Source organism: Pteropus alecto, unplaced genomic scaffold, assembly GCF_000325575.1.
Source record: "Pteropus alecto unplaced genomic scaffold, ASM32557v1 scaffold191, whole genome shotgun sequence".
NCBI classification, from domain to species: Eukaryota; Metazoa; Chordata; class Mammalia; order Chiroptera; family Pteropodidae; genus Pteropus; species Pteropus alecto.
Window position 1 is genome coordinate 1,162,035 of NW_006434181.1, and position 20,795 is coordinate 1,182,829.

General features: G+C 43.3%; 1 protein-coding gene and 1 pseudogene across 2 annotated transcripts in view; both read right to left on the reverse strand.

Moving 5' to 3' along the window:
- Window positions 1-13,280, reverse strand: part of COPG1 (coatomer protein complex subunit gamma 1) — a 23,780-nt gene extending 10,500 nt beyond the window's left edge. The window contains exons 1-15 of one of the 2 annotated variants that reach the window (XM_006909042.3): window positions 13,126-13,280; window positions 12,233-12,285; window positions 11,488-11,568; window positions 11,173-11,244; window positions 10,899-10,978; window positions 9,693-9,768; window positions 9,334-9,426; window positions 8,804-8,890; window positions 7,376-7,533; window positions 7,148-7,281; window positions 5,093-5,160; window positions 4,656-4,844; window positions 3,614-3,709; window positions 865-1,108; window positions 108-183 (exon numbers count right to left, since the gene is read on the reverse strand). In XM_006909042.3, coding sequence (XP_006909104.1) covers window positions 108-183; window positions 865-1,108; window positions 3,614-3,709; window positions 4,656-4,844; window positions 5,093-5,160; window positions 7,148-7,281; window positions 7,376-7,533; window positions 8,804-8,890; window positions 9,334-9,426; window positions 9,693-9,768; window positions 10,899-10,978; window positions 11,173-11,244; window positions 11,488-11,568; window positions 12,233-12,285; window positions 13,126-13,162 — 1,544 coding nt within the window. In that variant the 5' untranslated portion in view covers window positions 13,163-13,280. The remainder of the gene's footprint in view (window positions 1-107; window positions 184-864; window positions 1,109-3,613; window positions 3,710-4,655; window positions 4,845-5,092; window positions 5,161-7,147; window positions 7,282-7,375; window positions 7,534-8,803; window positions 8,891-9,333; window positions 9,427-9,692; window positions 9,769-10,898; window positions 10,979-11,172; window positions 11,245-11,487; window positions 11,569-12,232; window positions 12,286-13,125) is intronic. The other variant, XM_025044788.1, reaches the window with a different exon arrangement.
- A 3,314-nt stretch (window positions 13,281-16,594) lies between these two features.
- LOC112477518 lies at window positions 16,595-16,712 on the reverse strand (annotated as a pseudogene).
- Window positions 16,713-20,795: the final 4,083 nt, after the last annotated feature.

Here is a 20,795-nt window from a genome sequence, read left to right on the forward strand (position 1 = left end):
GTAACTCCCTCCCTACAGCCACCTCTTTTTAGTTAAAAAGAGACAAAGGAAAGCTGCCTGGGCTTGACAGAATTGTCATTCATTATGGCCCTCAGGCCTACACTTACCTCTTCAACAACACCAAGATACTGGGTAACATCTCCTCATTCTGGGCTCCAAACTTGGCCAGAGCACTCACAGCACCTGTGTTTATCAAGTACATATGATATACGTGACACATCAGAGCCAACACAATGAGTGGCTTGGGTGGATCTTGGTACCACCTGGCTTCAACTTCTTCATCTATTCCGTGGAGAAGGCAGCCCCAAACTAGAGTTCCAAGAGCCATTTTCAGCATTAACTCTGATGAGTCCCCAGGAGCTGGACACAATGTCAGGCTTCTCAGCTTCTGTAGCCAAATGGCCTTAATTCACAGTTAAATGTAAAATATCAATGAGAAAATGAACTATTACTTAATGATTATAGATTACTGAAATAGGAAAATCTGTCCTGTGGGCATGAGAAAAACAATAAATTAAAAATAAAATATAATGGTTGCACACTGAATTGCACACTCATTTAAAAGTGAGTTTTATAGTATGTGAATTATATCTCAATAAAGCTATTATTAAAAAAAGAAATAAAGTTAAACACTAATATAAAGTGAAACTTAAAAAAAATCAATAAAACAAATTAGAGAGGTTAAAAACCATTCACCTAGATGACCTCTAAGCATCTAAGGTCCTTCTATAATATTATAAAAACTGAGCTTAAGAGGCAAGAACACCAATTGCCCTGTCCCCAATGGAGGCTCAGGTCCCTTTGCTAGGGCAGTCTACTCAAGAACAAGTTAAAAGTTCGAGTTCAGTCCTGGCTCAGACCTACCTGCCCGGACCTCCTCATGCTCCAAAACTACTCGGTTATAGATGAAGCGGATGTACTTGGAGGGGTTGTTAGTCTTGGGCCCCTCCTGACCCAGGAGATGCAGGATGCGGGTGGCCAGCACAGTGAATTCGCAGTCTTCAATGAATTCACACAGGTGTGATAGCCCTGTCTCCTTGCTCTCTGAGTTCTCCTCAATGATGCTGATGATGCAGTCCACGATGGCCCGCTTGTACTCAAAGCCACCCTACAGCAGAGGGGATTCAAGCTGAACAAGGAAGCTGCTCTCTCCAGAAATGAGCTGTGAGGCTCAGAGCCTAACCAGGACCAAGGACAGTGGTCCAAACACCAAACCTGGAGACAAGACTTGGTTCTCTGTGCTCAATCTCCTTTTTTGTGTAAAACAAAAGGCTTGGACTGAATGCTCTCTGGGGCCTTTCCAGTTCTAACAGTATTTGGGTTAAAAGAAACATTTTGAGTCTTATTTTCTTCCCAGCTTTGAGATAAAAGGCAAAATGGTGGTATGCATGCTATGGAAAACAGTACGGTGGTTCCTCAAAAAATTTTTTTAAAAATAGAATTACCATGTGATCCCAATTCCACTTCAGGGTACACACCCCCCAAAATTGAAAGCCGAGTCTTGAAGAGATATTTGTATATCCATGGTCATAGCATCATTATTCACAATAGCCAAGAGGTTGAAGCAACTCAGTTGTCCATTGACAGATGGATAAACAAAATGTGGTCTATTATACACAGTGGAATATTATTCAACCTTAAAAAGCAAATTTCAATACATGCTACGATGTGGGTGAACCTTGAGGACATCACGCTCAGTGAAATAAGACAGTCACGAAAGGACAAATATTGCATGATTCCACTTATATAAGGTCCCTAGAGTCGTATAATTCATAGCCAGGGGCTGAGGGAGGGGTAGTGAGGAGTTAGCGTTTAATGGGTATAGAGTTTTAACTTTGCACCATGAAGAAGTTCTGGAGATCTGTCACACAACAATGTGAATATATTTAACAATACTAATCCCTACACTTAAAAATGGTAAATTTTTATGTCATGTGTATTTTACCACAATTAAAAAAGACAAAACGGGGCTGTGGAGAGTCAGAAGATCCTGGATTAAAACTATGCTCCACTGCTTACAGACTCTAATGACAGAGGTGGCAAATGAGATGCCTATAGGTGCCAGGCATGTAACCTGGCAACACCAAGCTAATTGGATGGGACCGGTGGGGCGATAGACAGTGCCTGTCCCATTTAAAAAGGGAAATCACCACTTAGCCTAGTGTTGCCAGATCTTACAAGTTTTTCAAGAGAAAACTGGGTATCTGTGGTGATAGATGTTTTCTTGATTTTTAAATAATGGCTACTTTATTTAAATGTGAAATGTGTAAAACTTTGTATAAGTAAAATTGGTCTGTGGGTCAAATCTGGCCTCTGTTTTCAGATTAGTTTGTTTTATGTCTGTGAGCCACTTTCCTTGTTTGAGCCTCCATAGTCCTTCATAATAAGGACCAGTAGTGTGCTTACCTCACAGGTTATTTTGAAGAACAAAGATGCTATGTGTACAACACTATACATTTCAATAAAGCTGTTATATGAGTAGGTGCACCATAAACTTGCAAACACTATTTTGTTATCAGTTCCACAGTCAGTCAGCCAGCCTGGTGGGCATTTAAGTTCATTTTTAAGTTCAGAAGAAGTGCATCAAGGCTTTACTGGCAGTTGCTCTAACTAGAGAATGACAAGCCTCTCTGCAGAAAGCTAGAAACAGACCCATTTCCAGAAGACAAGGTCTCAGTGTCTAAGTCCAGTACTCTAATGAGTGAAGGACTTACACGCAACTGTTCTGTGGAACCATGAGTTTTCCTGGGAGGAAAGGAGATCCAGGAGAAAATCATGGGCTTTGGAGTCACACAGATCTGCATTCAGGTCTTGGTGCAGACACGTACTGGTCAGATGACCACAGGCAGCCCGAGTCTCAAATCTCTGATTTTTAAAGGGAGAAAATAATGTCTATGGACAAAGCCTGTCATGAGGTTCACAAGATTGTATATCCTGTATAGCATCTCCAAAGTGCATGACTCATTAGCTGAAGGCTCCCTAAGCATTAGTGCTCTCCTCCCGATATTCTTGGGAAACCCAAAGACACCCAAGGCAACAGCTCCTCTACTGCCTCAGTTCAAGGGCCACTCTGGGGCTGGGACAAAGGGGCACCAAATATCTGGGGACCAAATCTACTCCACAAACTGTTTGCTTCTGCTCTTCTGAATTAACCAGTTTTGTTGAGACATCCAAGAACGGTGGCATAGTGAATCATTAATTCATGTGAGGAACAAAAATAGAGCAAATGTCACATTAGCATCAGTTTCACAAGAAACCACCCAGGGAACTCCTTGAATGGCCCTGAATATTTCTACACTAGCTACCAGGACAGAACATGGCTTCCCACCTGCTGCACAAGCACTGCCTCAGAGCATCACTGTCTTTAAAGCCAGGGAGCCAGGGTAGTAAGTCATTATAGTTATTACTATAAATACCAGTAATGATGTATGTTCATCTCTTGGTCCATGAGGAGTTTAAAGGGCTGCAGGCACCAGGAAATCTACACTGTTAACAGGCTGATCTGGGTACAACCAAGAATGGGCACTTGACTCCAAGTTGAGCATGCAGCCAGCAGCCAAGTCACTCCCTGCACCAGGAGCCCTGGCATGCTCCACATGTCACCTACTCTTACCTCTTCCCGCAGCATGGTAAACAGGAAGTTCATGAGGACAGCGTGTTTGCGAGGATACTTCTGACACAGGGCACTGATGGCCTGGACAACCACCACCTGAGTCAAATAGACATGTGTAAGCAGCAGCCCGCTACCACCAGGGTTGAGTTACTTAATTCTCCAAGTGCCAATGGAGTCCTTTCTTAGGCAAGGCCAGGCTCTGGATGTGACAGGGTGGGGAGACGAGGGGCACTCTATCCCCACCCTCAGGGAGCATGCAGTCCCTGAGCCCATCCAGGGCAGGGTGTTGAGCAGAGCCGTCCCAATAATCCTGGTTTCAGACTCTAGGTCCCTTAAACTCTGCTTTGCTACTCAAACCTCAAAGTAAGTCTGTAAGCCTTCCTTCTCTATCTCACTTGTCCTGCTTCTCTGTGTCTCCTACCACCCTGCCAACTCCTCTGTGATCCCCTCCATTATCTTTCCTGGCTCCTCTTTGGGTATTCTGTCCCTGGCCCTCTTCTCTTCTCACAGTCTCTTCGGCAATCTTATCTCCTCCCATGGTTTTAACCGCCTCTTCTATACCACTGACGGCAGATCTTTGTTTCTTGTCTGAGCTCAATGTTTCCAAATGTCTACCAGACAACTCCAACCAGTATCCACAAACTTAACATGTCTTCAGTCATCACAATTACTTCCCCACGTCCCTCATCCAAGACCTGACCCTGTCCTTCCTTAGGCAAACTGATCAACAGTACTACCATCAACCCAAACTGGAAAACAGTATCATCTTTGACAAAATTTATTCCCTCAGCCCTCACACCATGCCCTGCCAATGGGCTGTGCAAAGGAACAATGTAGACAAACACCAAAGGGAGGACTATGTCCATCTCTCAAGTCTGAACTCTGTGAAGGGTGATGTGATAGCCTTCTCTACTAAGTCCTCAAGCCTGAATAGTCCCTCAGGTAGATCCTAGACTAGTACCTAGGGAACATGGAGAGGGGGCACAGAGAATCTTCCTGATTCTCTGGAAGACTGTGGGTGTCCCCAAGGTGCACCAGGTACCTTGAATTCATCTGAGATCTCTGACATAAAGGAGGAGATCTGCTTCATGAGGCGGTCAATGCTGCTCTCACTGCCAGTTTTGAGGAGGGTGGTGATGGCCAGTGTGGCGATGCTACGATTTGAATCTGTGACCAGGTTCTCCAGGTCCAGATTACAAGCTGTCACTGCTGACGGATGCTTCATGGCAACCTGTTTTGAGAAGGAGAAAAGGACAGGAATGAGACAAAAAAATAGGACTTCTGTCAATCTAGTGGATGGGTCTGTCCCAGTCAGAGGTCCCTTGGGTGAACTCATCTCACCATCTGATAGAAAGTAAAAGTGATCAGGGTTATACCTATCCAGGTCAGGGGCTAGAAAACACCTCCAGCTGGATCATGCCACCTCTACCGATCCTCTCAAATGTTTAGGTCCCCATTCTGTCCACCCTGGACCCTTACCTTATTGAGGGTGCGGACAGCAGCATAGCGGAGAGCGGCCTTGGGCGAACTGCAGAAAAGCTGGAGCACTGTGGGGAGACAGATGCCATGTGCCAGGCTGCCCTCACCGCTCAGCAGCTGGGAAAACCCAGGTAGATCTCCAGGGGAGGGGCAGGAACAGGGGAGGACGTGCAAGGGCTCTAAGCTGTTCAGTTTCAAACCAGGCTGTAGAGCAGATCTGCTCAGCTCACTTCCCTGCTGGCACCCCCACCTTAAACAAGGAAATAAGCTTTTCTCTCCCTGGGTACCTGAGCCATGTGTACAGGCCTTAATATGTGTATGACGGCCCAGTGGGTCTTGTGAATGACGACAGCTACTGTTTACTGAGCACCTGCTGTGTGCCAGGCACTGTGCTATGGAGCTGCTGTGCCTTGTCTGATTCCTCACAACCTTATGAAGCAGCTACTGTTATTATTTATCACAATTATCGTTTAACAGATAACACTGAGGCACAAAGGGGTAAAGAAACTGAAGTAATTGTGTTAGTAGTCAATAGTTGGCAGAACCAGGACTGAAATCCAGGACCACCTGCACCTGAAACATGACCCCTGGACCTTTGTAAAATAGAACTCTACTCCTCTCTCCTGAGGCACATACGGAAACCAACAGAATTTATGCAGTCCTGGCTTAAACAATAGCCTTAGCTCTTATACTGTGTGGGCATACATCAGGCAGCATATCTCTCCCTCCCTGTGCTTTGGTTGTCAGGAAGCTCATGGCTCAGTTCTGCACTGGCTGTGATAGTGAACATGACTACTGTTTTCTGAAGTATCTATGTTCTTTTCTTTGTACTTTGGCTTCTCTTATACCTTTTGGGGACTTTTTGTTTTTCTTAAAATAAGATAACTTTTCTTTTGAAGGCTCTTATTTATGTCTTTCGTTATTCTGGAAATATGGGGAATACAGTAAGAATGAACACCCAAATCAGAATTCATTTTGTTTCTTATATTTTTGTCTTTAAGAAGGGAGACTTCTTTTTCTAAACATGAATCCTATCTCTCCACTTGACCAGGTTATACCATTATTACCGAGATTAGAAAACCTTGAGGTCCATTCAACTGAAAAATCTGCAACTCGAACTCTTCTGCCATAATATCTTGGCTTTCATTGGGTTTGTCCTAGAACACTCTCCTTTTCTTTCTCACTCTCTCACTCTTTGAATTTGGGTTTAGCACCACTAAGAATCTCTCCTTTTCTAACCCCTCAACATACCCACTTCCAGTACCAAATACTTAGCACATCATCACATGCTTGCTACTCTGAAAACATTAAGATCTCAATACCTAGCACAGGGAACTGTACAAACAAGGCACTGAATACTCAATGACTAGATGTGAAACAACTTGAGGTGGGTAGATTCTCCTTAATAACAGCAAATAACACACTGTTCACCATGGTGCTAGGCACTATTCTAAGCCATTTGTATAGATTATACAGGTTTACTACCTACCGTAACCCTACATAACAGGCATGATTACAATCCATATTCCAGAGAAGATGAAGCATGGAGAAAATGGATGACTTGCCCAAGCTCACTCCGCTGCTACGTGGCAGAGGCAGTCCAACCCAGGCTATCATGCTCCAGTGTCCAGGCTCTAAATGACCCCTCTGAATTGCTTTCTCCTTTACCTGAGACAGCTCAGCCCCCAGGGAGCATGTATTGGTTTCATAAATCCTGAGTTCTTCCACCAGCCTCTTGTAACATGGCTAGCCAGCCTGACAGGCTGTAGAGCAGATCTGAATCGATTTGAATCTCACCTCTGCCACTTACCAGAGCCCCAGCCTCTTTAGTGGTAAGATATAACTAAAAGTACTCCATCCCCAAAATGCAATACACATGAGAGGCCATAGTACAGTGCCTGGCACAGAGCAGTGCTTACTAGGTACTGATTCCTTTTCTTAACATTAGACTGTGGCCTATGCGAGGGCATTTTCTTTCTTCCTATGACCCCTAGCCCAGGACCTAGTTCCCAGCAAGCACAATGTGTGCAGCTGGGTGAAGGAATGTCTGATAACCTGACACAGCTGGGGCCAGCTCTTTGGCACTGCAGCCTGGCAGATTGACGATGGCTGAGGCGGCCTCGTATACCACCATCTCATGCTTGTTGCGCAAGCAGCTCTCGATGAAGTCAAACAGTGGGCTGTCACGGCTACAAAAGAACACAGGTGGCAAGAAGTTGGATATGGCTTGGCATGGTAAGTTGAATGAAGCAACATCTAGCCAGGAGAGACGAGAGACGTTACCTGCCGTCCTCCTCCTCTAGCTGCTTGCTGGCCACCCGGATCATCATGCAGTAGGCAAAGGGAGACTTGAGGCCATACCGGGTGAACTTGCTGATCATCTTATTAACAGCCAAGCGGTCATTCTTACGCACATGGTATAGGAGCCCCAGTGCATGGTACTAGAGGACAGGAGATAGCAGCAGAGAAAGCATGAGAAGCCCAGGTCTACTAGCTGTGTGCGTGGCCCTGAACAGGCCACTGTGTCTGGCTGAGAGGGCTTCAGCCTTCCCATTTCTAAAATGGGCATCATAGTAGCTGCTTCACAGAGTGGCTGTGACAATTCCCCCAGATGGTCTTTATAGATAGCTCCTGACAGAGTACTCAACAAACCACATGAATATATCTAGTTCTTGTTCCATCCCCCGACAGACATCATGAAGGGGGACAACAGACATTGCAGAGATGAAAGAATGGGAAGAGACCCAGTTTATTTCAACAAAAAAGAGAAGGAGGGACATGGGCCCTGAGCATGGACATGTGTTGCAAGGTATCATGCAAGACACCTCAGACATAAGACCTTACAATGGTAAACCCTACGACACTCCTGAAGATACATAATCTTAGCTCACTGACTCTCCCAAGGACTCATGGCTGGTACTGTCAAAGCAAGGTCTGGAGGGCTCAAAATCCAGGATTCCCTTCTGGAGATGTAAGGTACACAGTTATTTCCTGTTCCTTCTGCTCTTTTCTGTTTCCTTACGAGAGTAGTATTTAAGTGCTGAGGCTGTGGGTGCCTTCTATGTGAGAAGCTTCTCTGACCCTGGGGAAGTGTTTTGAGTGGCCACAGTTGGCCCTGGAGATGAGAATCAGTGCAAAAGGTGAGGAGAAAGAGAAGAGATGAACACAAAGGGACCACCTATAGGTACACGCCAGATGGGTCAGATGTTATAGATACTGTCTCATTTTATCCTCACAGCTTTGTGAGGCAGAAACTTTCACTACCATTTTATAGACAAATAAACTGAAACTCAAGAGAATTAAATTCCTGGCCTAGATCACTAAAGAAGAGTTACACAGATAAAAGTCCCACCCAAGATATTTCCATGTATCACTAACAGAGCTGCTTAGCAAAAGCCCTCTGCCTGCCTGGGCCAGGTTTGCTACATTGCATACCCCAAAACACTACATAGCCGTTTATCAAAATACTTGAATATTTTGGCACCAAATGGTAAACAGCCTCTAACTCACCCCACTTCAACACCCCCACCATGGCCCTAAGGGGTAGCCTAGATTCTTTCCCAAATCTTGCCACAATCCAATGACAAAAGGATTAGAGCCTGCTCCGGCTAGGGGCCACCAGGATCTCTGTGGTGAGAGTCCATTCTGACTGGCCAATGCCATTCTATCTGCCTAAGTATTTTAAATACCACTGCTCCACTCACACCTCACCTGGACCATGATGTTGTCACTGGATGCCGCCTCCTGGGCCTCATTCACCCAGCGCTTGACCACGTCAAAGCTGCACTTCAGCAGGTGCTGTGGGCAACAAGGTACATTAAAGGGCAGGCAGGCAGGAGGCTCTGCCAATACAACTCTTGGGCCCAGCTCACAGTTTAGCCCTGGTTCTTCCCTCAAAGTCCAGGCCCTCTCCATTGTCCTGGTCTTGAGACAACGCACAAGCACAGGATGGCTCCTACCATCATTCTCTCTGCCCTGACAGATTTCCAGCTAGGCCCACACTCCAACAATCTGTCACTGCAAGCGATGGGTCAAGGCCATCCAACTGGTCCCTCCTCAATGAACCCAGAGTTCCCCAGCACTCTTCACTAAGGTGGTTGGGACTCTCAGATATGGGGATGCAAAAACACTTTATTTCCTACTATAAAGTGACTCTGATATTCGGTTTCCTGATCCTCACCCACGCACCCCACCTTACCTCCCACCTCTGGCCCCGCAGGGCCTTGGCCACAGTTACACACCAGGGAAGACACCAGTGCAGAGCTGGAGACACTGGGCACCTTGTCCACAATAGCCTGTTTCATGTAGCGCTCAATAGCCTGCAGCATGGTGCTCTGTGGGGACAAGGAGTGGGGTAGGAGGGGACGCAATCAACCTTCAGCATCCTTTAGGAATGCAAGTAATGGGGTATGGAAAAGTGATGTGAGGAGGAAGGAAGCAAATGTGTTTCCTGTGCACCCTACCCCTCACCCCTCCATCAGCTGGCTCAGTGCTTTGTCTAGGAGATGAGGGACAACGATAAGCATGCAAAGGATGGGACTGAACCTTGACTGAAAAGCAGGAAAAGGGGAGGATGGCTGGGTGAGAATAGCAGACTCACATCAGTGATCTGGCAGAGGGTTCGCACGGCTGGGCCCCGGTAGTTATCTTCTTTGCCAGTCATGTCCTTTGTCAGGCTGTAATGGGAGAAGGTGTTGTCCATGCCCAGGAGCCTGGTCTGCCTTCTCCAAGCACAAGCCCGTGCCCACTTCTCTCTAGCTCCCACCACACTTGCCTGGATTACTACACAAGTCTCCTAACTAGTGTTCTCTACTTTTGCCTCTTCCAAGCCAAACTCCACAAAGCAGCAAGAGGGACTTTTATAAAACTCAAAACTGACCAGGTCGTTCCTCTGCTTCCTACTGCCATTACCATGAAGCATAAACTCTTTAACAAAGAAGTCCCCACTACACTATGTGATCTCTCCTCTCCAGGCATTTGCGTATGCTGTTTCCTCAGCCCAGAGCACTCCTTGTCCCCTCAACCCCATCTCTGTCTTGCTATTTCCCACTCCTCCTTCAAGACTCTACTCAGACATTTCTTCTAGGAGGCCTTTCCTTATCCAAATTCAAGTTCGGTGCCCTTCTTTACTGCTTTCACAGCTCATCATATATCCCATAGTAAACTATATTATATACTATCTTAATGGCCTGACCGCCTGGTTATGTCTCTGTGATTTCTGAGGCTGCAGAGGCCAAGTCTGTCTTGTTTGCTGTTCTATTCCCAGAGTTACACACAAGGACTGGTAGACAGTCAATAAATATTTATCTAAATGAACCTAAAAATGAATATATAACACCTCCACAAAAAGAAATCTGTGACAAGAAATAAGAGAACTGAGCCCCAGTTCTTAAAAACAGGGATTGTACTTTAGAAACTTCTGTCCCCTAAATCACTCAATCTAATGTAGAAAGCAGTAGGTAGTAAGGAAGCCTTTATATACCTCTTGCATTCTCTATGTCTATTTTTCTTTTGCTCTCTCTTAATACTGACTAAGCTCTTTGTGAGAGTTCCAGGCTGGCTCAGTTGACTAAATCAAGGAAAGAGTCTGTGCCTAAGCTAAGGCCAGAGAATTAAAAGGGAAATGGCATGCTCTGGACGCTGTCATGGGGTGGGCAGTGGTAAATGAAAGATGAGAGAGGCAGAAGATGAAGGGTACCTGGCAATATGTCAATCAAAAATCTCATTGTCCAGTATATATGAGAAAAAAAATGGCCTTGTATCAGTGGAACCCATCAAAGGAACTATCCACACACCCAAGACTCACCTACTGGTGACGATGATGACATCTTCTGCAATGCAAGACATCTCCTTGATGGTCAAGTAGCACATCCGACGGAGGGTGGGCTAGGAAAGAAATGGGAAAAGCTCTATGACCCCTAGCCTAGCATGAGGGCCAGGTTAGCAAAAGAAAACTCCAAGAAAACTCCAGAAGATACAAAGGCAGTCCACACTGACTGGTGGGGTCACTTTCCCTTGGCCCTCCCACCACCCTGTCACAGCTGTTTCCTCTCAAGGAAAGCTAGGGTTGGGGCACTTACGTCGTTGGACTGAAAGAGCTTGGTCATGGCAAAAAAGGCCTCAGTTGCTTCAGTGGTCCCCAGGTGCTCCCCCTATTTTCATCAAAAAAGAAATCTCAGTTGGGGACAGAGGGGCCAGAAGGCTCTTCCTGCTGGATCAGCCCAGGCCAGATCCTCAGACCCTACAGAGGCTCCATCAAAGGCAACACATTGGAATTGGACCTGAGGGGACCCAGAGCTGGGCCACTGGCTACAACCACACAGTGGTAGCTTAAGTGCACCACCCCCAATATCCCCCAACACCATTTTCTCCAACCTGAAGCCTCACCCTGTTACCTGGTTTATGAGGTAAAGGATCTTGGTGAGGATGTGGGCACACTTCCGAGGGTTGATGGGAGTTTCATTAAATACACGGGCCTAAGAAGAAGGGATGAATTATATTACCTTCCAGGCCAGTTTATTTCCCCTCCATTGACTATCCTCAAACAAGTTCAAAGGCTGAGAAGTCCCAGGGTAAATACACTTGCTCAGACAAGCTTATTTTCATGAGTTTTTTTCTTTAACACATCTATTAACATCTCCTGATATCTTCCTTAATTTAGTTAGGAATGTACTATTTATTTTTTAATTTTTATTTTTCTTAGGTGAGGCAACCCTTGGTTGACCTCACATATTGCAAGGACCTTGTCAGCTTACAATCCCTTATTTTTTATTTTTTACACCAACAGCACCTGGTCTTCCTAGATAGTCTCCCATCCAAGTACTAACCAGGCCCGACCTTGCTTAGCTTCGGAGATCAGACGAGATGGGGCTTGTTCAGGGGTGGCATGGCTGTAAACTGTACTGACTTATTGACTAACAGACAATTGGTAAATGTTTGTTAACTAGAAAGAGAAATCAGTAACAACAACAAAAATGTAAGCATAATGAATTCTCTGCAGGAACAAAGTTTTCCTGTCTTTCCAGGAACAGGTTTTCTCTACTATTGTTCTTTAAACCAGCACTTTGAATGTGTTAGTATCTCAATCACATTGATAGTGAGCATTATGATGAAAGATACAGAGGAGCAAATGACACTTGCCTCCTGGAGTACTGCACTCTTTTCAAGGTGCTGGAAGGGGTTGGAACCTCCGCCTACAGTCAAAAAACAGAGAAAACTGAGTACAAGTTGTGACCCTGAATTTCAAAATTCTCCTACAGAGAAGTGACACATGTCCCTATTGTCTATGTAGTCAAGTTCAAACTTCTCCGAAGGGCAACTAAAAGCTCTACATGAGTATAGATCCTACCACTGTCCTCTAAGGGATGCCCTCTACCCCAAACCACTTATAGTCACCCAGCAGCCCTGGTACAGTCCTTCTCGGCCTTTCATAGTGTTATCTCTTGCATTCATGTACACAAATGGTACTCGATTGAATCCCTATTATATGTGGAGACCACTATCTCCCAGTGACTAGGGCTTATTCACAGCAGATGTCACATTTGTAATTAATTACGTGTTATTATTTGGTTGATGTCTGTCTCCTCCACTATGCCTGTGATCATTCTAATATTCCCAGCTCAGGCACGAATGTAAGAGTTAAGGTTCTTGGCCACAAAACAGTGGCAACACAGATAATGCCCCAGTTTGGTCAGCATCAACGCAGCCCCAGCGAACCCCGAGTTCAGACACTGAAAGTAACAAAGGAGCATTTGCTACTCCCCTGACAGATGGGGAAACTGAGGCCCAGGGAGGCGCGCAGCCCACCCAAGGTCATCCAAGCTTAAGAATGGGAGAGGGGGAGTGGAGCATGCTCAGACTCTTGGAGGCTTGCCACTGACCAGCTGTGGACTTTCGCACAAGCCTCTGTCCCTCACTGGGCCTCTGCCTCGGGTCAGGACAGAACTCTGAAGGAGGGCTCCCAGGGAGAATGCTAAGAGCCTGCGCGATGGTCCAGCCTCCCCCAGGCCTAGGCCCAAGCCTCGGCCCCTCACCCGATTCTTCGTCTTTCTTATCGAATTTCTTCAGCATGGTGGTGCCGGCGGGGACGCAAAGCAGCAGCCCTGTGCTGGACTGACGCAGCTATCAGAAATACTCTGGTGGCGGTTCCGCACGAGCCACTTCCGGCTGGCCACGTCGCCCTGCTCTCTGCGCTCTGCGCAGGCGCACTCCACTCTCTGCGCAGGCGCATATTTGGGCCACTCCACCGCGTACGGCATTAACCCTGTCTCAAGGGCCAGGAGTCGACCGAGGCCTTACGCTTAGAACTGACCCGCGCTCCAGCTCTGCACCTTACGCGCTCTCAAGCTGTACAATGGGAGTAATATTCCCTGCCTCTATGTATTGTGGCGTCAGTTTAAACGGCTTTCGGAAGTGAAGCCTCCTAGCATATTGGCCCGCAGAAGACACCCCTCTCCGCCCCCCCCACCCCCATTAATGTAACCTGTTTTTACTATTGTCACCTAGTTAGGGAGGCCTTGCTAGACACTCCTCATTTTCAGTCCCCTTCCCCAGCCTGATTTTTCTCTCTAGCTCGAATCACCATCTAATACACTTTTTACATTATTGCTTTTATTGTCTTTTAGTTGCTGCTGTGGATAATGTTGGCATATAGTAGGTGCTCAGTAAATCCTTATTGAATGAATTAATGTATGAATTTACTGTTATAATTCATATCTGCCCACCCCTATCACGTCTGCTCCTAGTGCAAACTGTTTTGTACTTATAACTTTCAGAGATCTAACTAAAGTAAAAAGATCAGCTTAGAAACTTTAATGTGTTTTTTAAATACTTTGAGTTTTGGTCAAGGGCTTACTAGATGCTCCGACCAGCGCTGGGAGCCGGAAGAATTGGGAAGGACAGAATGAAACATCATCCAGGGTTTAGGTGCCTGGGGACTTGGTCGGGACACCTTAGAGCCAAGGTAAGGACGATGAGAACCAACGTGCCAAATTGCATTGGCCATGGCAAAGTCAAGTCAGGATGGCCACGTGCTGCGTCGCGTGGCAGCAGCTTGCCTCAGGAGTGGGCAGCCCGAAGACCGGTGGGAAGGAGAAGGAGCCTTGCTGAGCTGTTGGGGCAGAGGCCCGCAGGTGAAGAAGGTGGAGGTGATAGCAGAGCAGGAAGAGAAGTGGTGGTGGGGGGGGCAGTCTTTAGGGTCAAGCTTTGCAGAATGAGGCTGGGGGCTGGCGGAAAGCAGGTCAGGGGGGAGGCTGGATCTTGCACCTGCGTGAAATTGTCAAGAGCCAGAAAGATGTTTAAAATCTTTCATCAGTAACCCTACCCCTTATCTGGAAGAAATCATCCAAAAGAAGAAAAGAAAGTTGCCCACTGCAGCAGTTTACAGTAAGAAAATTGGAAACACCCTAAATGTCCAGCAATAAAGGAATGATTACAGGTATCATGGTACAGCTATTGGATGAAATATTCTGCACCTTTTATAAAGAAATATTCATTGTTGTTTTTAATTAATTTTTTGAATTATAGTTGGCATACAATGTATTAGATTCAGGTGTACACATAGTGATTAGACAGATAAAGGAATATTTCTGTTGAACTTGGGAGGCAATATGCAAACTTCTTGTAATAAATGAGACATTAAAAAAGAAAAGCAGGGTGTAAACGTGGTCTCAATTAAGGTGAAATAAATATGCCTCAGGTTAAAAACCAGAAAAGAACCCCAGAGATTTGGATTGTTGTGTTAGAAAGTGAAATGCTCAAAGATGAATTGTGTTGAGTTAAAATAACCTTTTATGTTATGATATTAATTCTATAAAATTTTATACCAAAGACAATTTTTAGAAACCTCGTCTTTACAATGAGAATTATGGGTTGTGTCTCCAGCTCTAAATATGAGCTTATATATAATTGTAGGGTTTTTATTATTTTTAAATATAATATACATGCTTTATAGTAATTGCTAAGTCCTTTGTAGAAACAGAATACAGAGAGTACAGGAGAAAGTAGGGAAATCTGAATAAAATTGGTAGATTGTACCAATATCAATATCCTAGTTGTGACATTTTTATTAATTTTACTAGTTTTTAAAAATTGAGACAATTAACGTACCTTAAAATTCACCCTTTAAAAGTATATAAATTCGTAGGTTTTCAGTACATTCAAAAGATTGTGTTCCCATTACCATTAATTCCAGAATATTTTCATCACCCTCCAAAGAAACCCATATTCATTAGCAGTCAAGCAGTCATTCTCCAGTCTACTCCCTCCTCCAGCCCCCTCGCCCCAACCATTAATCTACTTTCCTTCTCTATGGATTTACCTATTCTGGGTATTTCATGTAAGTTGAATCACACAGTAGTATATGGCCTTTTGTGTGTCTGGCTTCTTGCATTTAGCATAATGTTTTCAAGGTCTGTCTATGCTGTAGCATGAATTAGTACTTCAGTCCTTTTTATTGCTGAATAATATTACATTTTATGGATATACCACATTTTGTTTAGCCATTCATTAGTTGATGGCTATTTGGGTTGTTTCTACTTTTTGGCTCTTGTGAATAATGTTGCTATGAACATTTGTGTACAGTTTTTGTATGACCTATGTTTTCATTTTTCTTGAGTAGAAATGCTGGTCATATTACTGTAAGGAGGAGGCAAGAGAATAAAAATTATTAATCAAGCCACATTCAGAGGCTGTAATATGCTGATCAGCCCTGCAGCCAGGCCAGAACACCTTCAGAACAAAGGAAGATTTCTCCTGAGATTGCTAACAACCCATTCCCCACACCTGTGGAAGGGGAAACAGGAACCAAGAGTCATTCTCTATGTCTAAAACCATGGGGAACCTATGGATTAAAGGCTGGGAACTGCCATCACTTTTTCACACTACATATTCTTCTCCCTCCTCACGTATGTCCATATCAAAAGAAATGGGTTAACAACATCTTTTAAACTATAACTCACAGGAACTAAAGAATGATATATAAACTGAATTCCCTGAACACTCGGGATCCCTCTCAGTGCCTTTATTCTGTCTCTCACTGTCTCTCTCACTGTCCCTCTCACTCTTTACCTCTGAGAGGAGACCACACTCTTTGGAATGTTACTCCTTTTCTAATAAACTTTCCTTTTGACTCTAACTTTGGTGTGAGTGTTGAATTCTTTCTACAGTATCTGCTATAGGACCCTCTTCTTCTCTTGGTACAGGGTTTGGTCTCCCCGCTACTCAGTAAAATTTGCCCTGTCCTGCATCAGTATGATAACTCTATGTTTAACTTTTTGAGAACTGGCCCGTTTTACAAAGCGTCTGCACCACTTTACATTCCTACCAGCAGTTTATAAGGGTTCCAGTTTCTCCACATTCTCACCAACATTTGTTATTGTGTTTTTTGTTGTTGCTGTCTTTTTTGTTTGTTTGTTTTTAGGTGAGACAACCCATGGTTGACCTCACAGATTGCAAGGACCGTGTCAGCTTACAATCACTTATTTTTTATTTTTTTATTTTTTACACCTATAGCACCTGGTCTTCCTAGGTGGTCTTCCATCCAAGTACTAACCAGGCCCAACCCTGCTTAGCTTCCGAGATCAGATGGGATCGGGCTTTTTCAGGTAGCATGGCCGTAGACTATTGTCTTTTTGATTAGATTCATCCTAGTGATTGTGAAGTGGTATCTTGTGATTTAGCTTTGCCATTTCCCTGATGGCTAGTGATGTTGAGTATCTTTTCAGGTGCTTAGTATTCTAAGCACCTTTGGTCTAAGAAATGTTGATTCAATTTTTTTACTCATTTTTAAATTGGGTTATTTATCTTTTCATTATAGAGTTTTAAGAGTTATTTATGTATTTTGGATATATATCAAATACTTATCAGATATATGATTTGCAAATATTTTCTCCCATTCTGTGGGTTTTCTCTTAACTTTCTTTATAGTGTCCTTTGAAGCACAAAAGTTTTTTATTTTTATAAGGTCCAATTTATCTATTTTTTCTTTTATTGCTTATGCTTTTGTTTTATATATAAGAAATCATTGCTTAAGCCAAAGTCATGAAGATTAATCCCTATGTTTGTTTCTAAGAGTTTTATAGCTTAAATCTTACATTTAGGTTTTTGACTTATTTTGAGTTAGTTTTTGTGAGATAGGTGTACAACTTGCTTCTTTCTCATGTGGACATCCAGTTGTCCCAGCACCATTTGTTGAAAAGACTATTCTTTTCCCGTTGAATTGTGTCAGCACTTTTGTCAAAAAACAATTGACTCTAAATATATGGATTTATTTCTGGACTCTCAATTGTATTCCATTGATCAATACACTATATAGTTTTGTAAGATGTTACCGTTGGGGGAATCCGGGCAAAGGGTACAAAAGATCTCTCTGTATTATTTCTTACAATTATAGGCAATCTACAATTAATGAAATTTTAATTTAAAAAACAGAGATTACTTTTATGGTACCTTCTCACCACCACCACCATCACCACCTCCACCATTACTACCATCACACCAGAGCTAAAAGAACTGTTTTGTTCTAAAAATTTCCCCAGCCTTCCTCTGAGGTGCTCACTCTTGCCCTGCAGGTGTCACAAACTCCCTTTTTATCTCTACTTTATCACAAGTCAGAACAGAAGAGACTCTGCCGGGCAGAGCCTCTTGCCAGTCCTTGGCTGACCACCAGAATGATTAAGGGTACTTTCAGAGTCCTGAGCCTCATAAAATGAGTCCTCCAGTCAAAGAAGGAGTCCCCTATTTCTTCTTTGCTCACATCCACCTTTGAAAGCATTCATTTGTTCAGCATTTATTGAGCACCTGCTATTACATAACTCTTGTAAAGAGAGCAAGTAATCTATTCATGTAAGCTATTATTATTAATAAAAATTAGACTTTTTAAGGATAAGATAATGAATATAACCCTTTCCCTCCCAGTTTTGCAAACTGTAAAAGGCTACTCTGTAATAAGTTATGATTATTATTGGGTAGGGGGATCATATTACAAATGCATTTATCAAAGACTCACCAGGAGACAGACACTTCATGTATTTTATCCTTAACCACCCAAAGAAAGTTTGAAGTAAACAGCCATACCTCATTTTATTGCACTTCACTTTTTGCACTTCACTTTATTGTGCTTCCCAGATGTTTTTTGTTTGTTTGTTTTTTTAAATATAAATTAAAGGTGGTGGCAACCCCGTATCAAGCAAGTCTACTGGTACCATTTTTCCAATACCATTTGCTTACTTCTTGTCTCTGTGTCATATTTTGGTAATTCTCACAATATTTAAAAGTTTTTCACTATTATGATATTTGTTATGGTGATCAGTGATCAATGATCTTTGATGTTACTATTGTAATTGTTTAGGTGTGCCACGAACCACACCCATATAAGATGGTTGAATTAATAGATAAATGTAAGTGTTGTGACTCCCTCACCGACCATCTGTTCCCCATCTCTCTCCTTCAGGGCATCCCTATTCCCTGAGACACAACAATATTGAAATTAGGCCAAATAAAAACCCTACAGTGGCCTCTAAGTGTTCAGGTCAAAGGAAGAGTCATATATCTATCACTTTAAATCAAAAGCTAGAAATGATTAAGCTTAGTGAGGAAGGCATGTCAAATGCTGAGACAGGTCAAAAGTTAGGCCTCTTGAACAAAGCAATTAGCCAACTTGTGAATGTAAAGGAAAAATTCTTGAAGGAAATTAAAATTGCTATTCCAGTGAACACACGAATGATAAGAAAGCAAAACAGACTTATTGCTGATATGGAGAAAGTTTTAGTGGCCTGGATAGAAGATCAAACCAGCCACAACATTCCTTTAAGCCAAAGCCTAATCCAGAGCAAGGACCTAACTCTTCAATTCTATGAAAGCTGAGAGAGGCAATCAAACAGCAGAAGAAAAGCTTGAAGCTGGCAGAGATCGATCAATGAGGTTTAAGGAAAGAAGCCATCTCCATTACATAAAAGTGCAAGATGAAGCAGCAAGTGCTGCTGTAGAAGCTGCAACGAGTTATCCAGAAGATCTAGGTAGGATAATTAATGAAGGTGGCTACACTATGCAGGTAATGCAGGTAAAAGCCTTATGCTGGAAGAAGATGCCATCTAAGACTGTCATAGCTAGAGAGAAGTCAGTGCTTAGCTTCAAAGCTTCAAAGGACAGGCTGACTCTCTTGTTAGGAGTTAATACCACTGGTGACATTAAGTGTAAGCCAGTGCTCATTTACCATTCTAAAAATCCTGGGGCTCCTTAAGACTTATGCTAAATCTACTCTGCCTGTGTTCTATAAATGAGATAATAAAGCATGGATGACAGCACACCTGTTTACAGCATGGTTTACTGAATCTTTTAAGTTCACTGTCAGACTTATTACTCAGAAAAAAAAGAATTCCTTTCAAAATATTACTGCTCATTGACATGCACCTGGTCACCCAAGATCTCTTGGAGATGTACAACAATGTTGTTTTCATACCTGCTAACACAACATCCATTCCGCAGCCCATGGATCAAGGAGTAATTTCAACTTTCAAAAAAAGTCTTATTATTTAAGAAATACATTTCATAAGGCTACGGCTGCCATAGATAGTGATTCCTTTGATGGATCTGGGCAAAGTAAATTGAAACCCTCTGGAAAGGAATCACCATTCTAGATGCCATTAAGAACACTTCATGATTTATGGGAAGAGGTCAAAAGAGCAACATTGACAGGAGTTTGGAAGAAGTTGATTCCAACCCTCATGGATGACTTTGAGGGGTTCAAGACTCCAGTGGAGGAAGTAGCTGCAAATGTGGTAGAAATAGCAAGAGAACTAGAATTACAAGTAGAGCCCAAATTGCCGCATCTCATGGTAAAACTTGAATGGATGAGGAGTTGCTTCTTGTGGATCAGTAAAGAAAGTGGATTCTTCAGAGAGAATGTACTCCTGGTGAAGATGCTGTGAAGATTGTTGAAATGACAACAAAAGACTTAGACTATTGTGTAAACTTAGTTGATAAAGCAGTGGCAGGGCTTGAGAAGACTGACTCCAATTTTTAAAGAAGTTCTACTGTTGGTAAAATGCTATCCAACAGCATCGTGTGCAATAGAGAAATCATTTGTGAAAGGAAGAGTCAGTCAATGTGGCAAACTTCACTGTAGTTCTGTTTTAAAGAACTTGCCACAGCCACCCCAACCTTCAGCAACTACCACCCTGATCAATCATCAGCCATCAATGTTGAGGCAAGACTCTTCAGCAGCAAATAATTATGACTTCTTGAAGGCTCATGGTTAACGTTTTTTAGCAATAAAGTAATTTAAAATTAAGGTATGTACATTGTTTTAGACATAATTTTAGACACTTAATAGACTGAGTATAGCATAAATATAACTTTTATATGCACTGAAAAACCAAAAAAGTCATATAACTCACTTTATTGCAGTATTTGCTTTATTGTAGTGGTCTGGAACTGAACCTGCAATGTCTCTGATGTATGCCTGTACTGTGCTTTTACAGTCACAAAATCTGGGTGTTAAAGAGGTTATGTACATTGCTAAAGGACACAGAGCTACTGAATGACAGAGCTGGCATTCAAAACCAGGTTTCTTGGTTTCCATAGACTGCTGTTTTTTCTGAACTCAAAACCATCAACTGAGGAAATGTCAGAGTGAAGCCACCTTCAGGAAGATTTGACCCGGACACATGGTTATTAAGTTATTAGATCATTCTCCTAAGTATGC